Source organism: Crassostrea angulata, chromosome 8, assembly GCF_025612915.1.
Source record: "Crassostrea angulata isolate pt1a10 chromosome 8, ASM2561291v2, whole genome shotgun sequence".
Lineage (NCBI taxonomy): Eukaryota > Metazoa > Mollusca > Bivalvia > Ostreida > Ostreidae > Magallana > Magallana angulata.
The window spans coordinates 5,503,895-5,510,545 of NC_069118.1; the positions used below are offsets into that span (position 1 = coordinate 5,503,895).

Below are 6,651 nucleotides of genomic sequence, written 5' to 3' on the forward strand. Positions count from 1 at the left end.
GAAATGGGAACGTTTGTTCTCATATTCAGCAGCTTGTATCGTTACTCAAAGTAATATTTAATCTTTATATTCATGGAAAAATCACATAACAAAAACCACCTTTTTTGACTTATTACAGCATTCATTATCGATGTACTTAGAGTTGAAGTGATTGTTTGACTGTGTAAACAGAATCTCTGATAAGACTGACCCTGTGTCAATCTACTTGCGACAAGTAAACAGAACCAATATTCAACACTGAAAAAAAATGGGTCTAGATCAGACGAAGAAGGAAGAGTATTTCCTGCTTGAAAGTTTATTGGTCGCTTTAATTTCTTAAAGAAATAGAAACCTTATCAGAAACCTTAAATACAAATGGAGGTATTTCATTACCTTCTTTAGTCGAATTATGAAGAGTTCTTTCTGTTCTGTATCGATATTATTTTTATTTTACGTGTAATGTAGCTGATTAATTGTGAAAATTTCAGCTTGGTATTTTGGAATAAAATAAATCTGTGTCATAAGATTGAGACTGTGATACTAATTTGTGTAATAGTAATGTTTTAGCAAAAGTAGTCACTATTCATGTGTCAGTACTTGTAATTAAATGATATCAAATTTGCCTTTCTTGAACTAGCTCTATTCTGCAAAATAAGGCTATTTAACAATCGATCATTAAGAAAATACCTTCAACTTCTTTCATGCAACGCTTTAAAGTCATCAAAACTGACTCGTATAAAGATTCTTCGCGAAAAAATACAATGCTTTTGGAGATGTAAAGTATTAATGTGTGATATATGAGTAATTTCAGCAGTGACAATGATATATAGATTTGCAAAGAATGAAACTACTTCTTAAACTTTAATACTTTAATTTTTTGTCGTAGAAGTATTCTAGAATTTCCTAATGATTGTGGTTGAAAACCGTGTGATCAAACACAGTTTTATGTAAGTCAAAATCATGTTTAATTCATCAGTGAGAAAAAACGAGAAAAAATAAACTTCAAAATGTAAGCAGTTCAAGATTAGACAATATGGTAAGTTTATTCAGTTTAAAGTTTAAAGTAAATATCAATTTTTGGAAAGAAGCACTCCTACAAAAAAATACACGCAATAAATATGATGGTTCATGTTACGAAAATGATGTTATCGTGAGTTAAAACGAATATACAGAGTTTAATTTAAAGTTGCAACTGAGAGTCTGTCTATTTGGATGGGTTTTTTCCCATTTGATTAAAGTTTGATGATAAATTGACTTTGCTGCTTTTAATTAATATTGTAATAATGACTGATGTTTATGCAGGTTTTATTTGTTTTATAACAAAAATACGATACAAGTCGCATATCCTAATTACAAAGTTAATGTGTCATGGTGCATAAGATAGTTTGCAAGGTCCTCAATGACTGCTGCCAATCGTGTTAATTGTGTCTAACAACATGACGACCAATATTGAGGTACCTATGAACTGAATGAAAACTTGTAACTAATAATCCGTCAAGCTTTACCTCAAATTTCTACTCATTTTCTTTTTAATACGAGATACAATTAAGTTTTGTTTTGGAAGTAATTTTGTTATATCAAGTGATTTAATTTATTATATTATCTTTTGAAAATGGAAAAAATTAAAAGGTTACTAGACCAAAGTGCTGCTATTATAGCATAAGGTACAAATATTACCAAATTTGATATATGGCACTCTTAAAACCGTTCTTAAATGAATGTACAACAACATAATAAGATTAAACATCCCTCATTTATCTGCTGGACTGAGATTTTTGAAATAAAATATTCTAAACTGACAGGTTAAATTGGAATCCATTTAAAGCTTATCAGTAAATTTGTTAGCGCTGTTGTTAATGGTTATGTCTTACTAAGGCTTCTTTCATTGGTGTGTTACGTTAACTTCCTGATTTTACTTTGTTTCTCTGTTCTCAGTATAAATAAAACACGGTGCTATTTTCAACTCAAACATATTAAGAAGGGATAGGGTGATAAACATTTCTTTTGTCCAGCAGCTTCGCCTAAATAGTTTATGGGATGTCTTCTTTTTTAATTACTGTTTTAATCTCATTGAAAATTTTCATCAGTGGTAAGTTTTCTGAAGTTATTATGTATAATTGAATATATAAAATGATTTTTAGTAACAAATTCAATCAATTGGCACTTCAAACATGAATGCGTTTAAAATAATGTTTATGTAGATTCTGAAATGACGTTACCGGGGGAGATAACTCATAGTATTGCTGCACAGTTTTTGCATCGGTACAAACGCAGTGATCCCAGATGCAATACAGATGAACGGTACTGTGAATCTAATTTAGCGAGCTGCATGGTTAGTGTAATAATTCGCATATTGTACCATTTTAGACTTTTAACCATTGCAAATTATATTTGAATATGAAAAGGCAGGTTGTTGCAAATAAGAAAATAATGATTTTTGAAAATAAGATATTCTAAAGGTTTTACGATTTCTGTTGAGTTTTTATTTCATAATTGGGCTTTTTTTTTGTTGAAAATGTGGATTTGTGTATTTATCTGTTGATACCATATTCTAATTACACTATATATTTTATTTTAAACAAAAGGGATAATAATGTTACATTCCGTTTGATATGTATACATAATATGATGATGCAGGAGATGATGACTTGTTGAGTTTCTCAAGTAAGTACTATAACATTAACATTGTATATTTGATCAATTTTCTTTAAGACCAAAACTATTACTTTCAATTATAGCAACACAACGAGAATTCTAGAGAATACTTCTGTGGACGGAACAACCCATGCTCCTCTGGACAGACATGTTACTTATCAACCCCATGCCCTGTCCATTACAGGACTGGCTGTACTAGTATGTCATTATATATGTGAGCCTAAAATATAGTGTCAAACTACTTACTAGCCTTACTAAAACGTTGATTGCTAGAATAATTATTCATTATTCTTTTTTCATTTTATCCATTTTGAAAAAAAAAATACTAAAACACATTATTATACTTTCACAGTGTTTCTTGATAACATTTGTCTGATGTTTTAATATTTAACTATTTGATTCACATAACTTAAAACAAAATCTAAAGTCTCACAAATAATGTTTAAAGTATGCTCTCATTGATACACCAGTAATAAAGATTTTTAGATAATATATTTTGTATCTTCAGATTAACAACAGCTACAGTGTTGATATATATTGTACAGTTTATGGTAACTGATTTACCATTATCTTTAGAGAATCAATAATTCTCATATCATTTTCATTGTTATTTTAAAGCAAATGCATGTTTTGGGCAACCCTGCCAAAATGGAGGCACTTGTTCTTTGGCATCGAATGCTAAAGGCTACACTTGCAATTGTAATGCAGGTTATGATCAAGCTACCGACTGCCGAACCCGTGAGTTTCCATTCCCAGTAAACCTCTTTATAGATCTTTGTATAGGTAAAAGGATTAAGCTGAAATATACTGTAGAATGTTTTGTTTGCCTTATATTGTAGAGATAAATTACTGTAACAGCAATCCCTGTCAGAATAGTGCTACGTGTAACCGTCGACTGAATGGGTACACTTGCACTTGTCAGCCGGGATTTAAGGGCGTTCACTGTCAAAACAGTAAGTGACATGTTACATAAGTTGTTTGATTGATAATTATCAGAGAACACTCCAGTCTTTAAATAAATCCTCTATCAAACAAAGTCAATTTCTGAATTCAATTGACGTTTTATATATTTTCTGTTCGGATTACAGTGAACAAAATGTCTTCTCGTAGTTGAAGAAATTTCATGTTCTTGTCCAGATAAATGATTACTTTGTAAATACTTTTCCTTAATATTAGCAATGATAGGCGCCATCACCTTTTTCAATTGATTCTACTGTTTAAAACAGATATTGATGAATGTGCCAGTTCACCTTGTGTCCATGGAACCTGCGCTGATCATATCAATGGTTACACGTGTAGTTGTGAGCCTGGATATACTGGTGTTAATTGTCAAATTGGTACGCGTACTAAAATACTTTAATTTATATTGTATATAACTAAGCAATAACTAATAATGATAATAATACATAAAATGTGTGTGTGAAAAGAAAGTAGTATGTCAGCTAAATGATTCCCAAAGTGATGTAGACAGAATAATTATTTTAGACATCAACGAATGTCAGAGTTCCCCTTGTATCTATGGCAACTGTACTGATCATGTCAACATGTACACCTGTGAATGTTTTCTCGGATATACTGGAATAAATTGCGAAACAGGTAAATGATAAAACACATTCAGGATTAATTATTCATATGGAAAAGTAGCTATTGAAAAAATCAAATTTTAAATCAAGTTACTCAATTTATCTACATACATCGCGACCAATAATTTCAATCGTCGTACCTGAAACAGAAAGCTTTAAATTTATGGACCTTATTTAAGGTAGTACGAAACACCCCTGTGTTTATTTATTTGAAATATTTTCTCAAATACACAAAATGATGACTCAATCTTATGTAAAAATTAATTTCAGTCCATTATCTTAAGAAAAAAATATAAATCATACCCATCAATTACTCAAGGCCAAAAAAATTTGAGATACAACGTATTTCGATAATTTTGGAAAATACATTTGGATGGTGTTCATATGATTTTTGTGCAATTTAGCCTTATATCATTTAAAATGCGTAACATGTGTTCTTTTCAAAGTAAAGACTTCAAATTTGAAAACAACCACCACCAGTGTTTAGGCTTTATGTCAAACAAATTTCAAGGTCATATCAACAGGTCAAAGGTCAAATATGATGACGTCATCTAGGATTTTTATCAATTTATACATCTGTCAAACATACTTAAACATTTATTTATCTAAAACCAATGGTTAAATTTTCTTTACTTTGATATATTCTAATTACAGGGTCATGGCAATCATACTGTTAAATTTTATTCAAATTTGAATTATACATTTTCTTTTTAAATACCGTTAAGTGCTGCAAATTTTCGTCTTAAAAGATTTTTCATGAGCGCTAGTTTTACATTATATCGCATGAGAAATTATTTTAAGTAACCAGTTAGAATTATTTTCAGTATCTTTAAGTAACAAGAAGGTCTCCTGTTTACATAGCAGCAAATATATTTGTAATACCTTGAAAAATAACTCAATGGCATAGAAAATTATAACAATGACTATTTCATTTTACACTCCACTGAAAGGAGATTCCAATGGTAGGTTTGGGGCGATGTGGGCAAAAATTGTGAGGTTGGATTTTTTCAAATTTTACGTATTGAAAGAGTTCATTCCAAAGAAAAAAATATAAAAACTTCAGGTAAATGAATTATAGGAAAAATTTAGCTTATCTGTTTTGTACTACCTTAAGATCATGCAGACGTATATCATTTTACTATTATTTAGGAATGTTTTTGTCATATTGTGTATTGTAGTAACACATTTTTTTCCCAAGAGTTCTGAAAAAATAATCGTTTATACCTTGTCCTCATGGAAGACATATATCTTGACAATTCTTGATGGGTTTTTCTTTACCGTGTATAAATTCAACATATCCCTTTTCAGAAATAAATGAGTGTATCAGTTCTCCTTGTATCCATGGAACATGCATCGATGAAATAGCAAGATACTCATGTAGCTGTGACATCTTGTTCATTGGTGATAATTGTGAGAAGGGTAAATCTTTGATTTTTAATGTATAAATATTTTTCTAGAATCATTCTAAAAAAAAAAATGTAAAATTGTTCATTGCACTTTATTTTCATTTTTGTTTACATTTTTAGTAATTGCTTCAAATTGCTAAAACTGCTAAAATTGTTCATTGCAATTTATTTTCATTTTTGTTTACATTTTTAGTAATTGCTTCATACATTGTAACAATTGCCGTGGGAGCTTTAGGAATCATCGCAACTGCTGTAGGCTTATTCGTCATATGGAGGAAAAAACAGTAAGTTCATTGTTCTGGCTCTTTCTGCAGTGCACATACGAACAAAATATGTATGAGATATGTTCACATTACAGTTAAACTCATTAGTTTTTTATATTAATTATCATATGACGTATGAGATGATTTTTCTTGTTTCAGAAGTGAAAAAAATTCCACTGTCCCTTTTCCGTTTGAGGAAACAAAACTTGGACAAACAAGATCTCGATTTCAGCGAAATGTTGAAACGGTCCATAATAATGATCACAATTCCCTTTGGTTTATTGACGGGAAGTTGGGTCAAGGAAACATGAAGTTTAAAAATCAAAGTTAATAGTGGTTCCCAAATCATTATTAAAGATGACTTAAATTATAAAGTGAATTTTATTAGTAACATTCTTTAAGTACAATCAAATGTATCTTCTCTGAAATAAATCACGATTATGATAGCATAAATGCATGAGCACGACCAATTAAGGCGAAAGTATTGTAATGCATGACTTAAACGTTTTGTTTAACTGTTATTCAAACATAGCTCATATTCAATGTTTTTTGAGTTTGAAATTGTTTTGCAATCTTTAACACATAATTTAAAAATAAAGAGATTGTATTGTCAGAAAACTACCCATCAGTTCAACCTTAATTTTTTCGTCTACTTTTATAGGTGGCATGGTACACCTCCATATTGTGAAGTACTTTCGATCGAAAGAAAAAATAAAATCAAGTATAATTTTTATAAATGGTCTTTTTTCCCGAAATTGTTACCTA

The 6,651-nt window shown here is 30.0% G+C and overlaps 1 protein-coding gene across 1 annotated transcript; it reads left to right on the forward strand.

The window, feature by feature from the left end:
• The first annotated feature begins 1,912 nt into the window (after window positions 1-1,912).
• Window positions 1,913-6,527, forward strand: LOC128160671 (fibropellin-1-like). The gene is made up of 10 exons (XM_052824037.1): window positions 1,913-2,068; window positions 2,181-2,311; window positions 2,718-2,832; window positions 3,253-3,372; window positions 3,474-3,587; window positions 3,861-3,971; window positions 4,120-4,230; window positions 5,526-5,636; window positions 5,817-5,907; window positions 6,046-6,527. Exons 1-10 carry the CDS (start codon window positions 2,017-2,019, stop codon window positions 6,215-6,217), a joined length of 1,128 nt encoding a protein of 375 aa, XP_052679997.1. The 5' UTR covers window positions 1,913-2,016; the 3' UTR covers window positions 6,218-6,527.
• The last annotated feature ends 124 nt before the right edge of the window (window positions 6,528-6,651 follow it).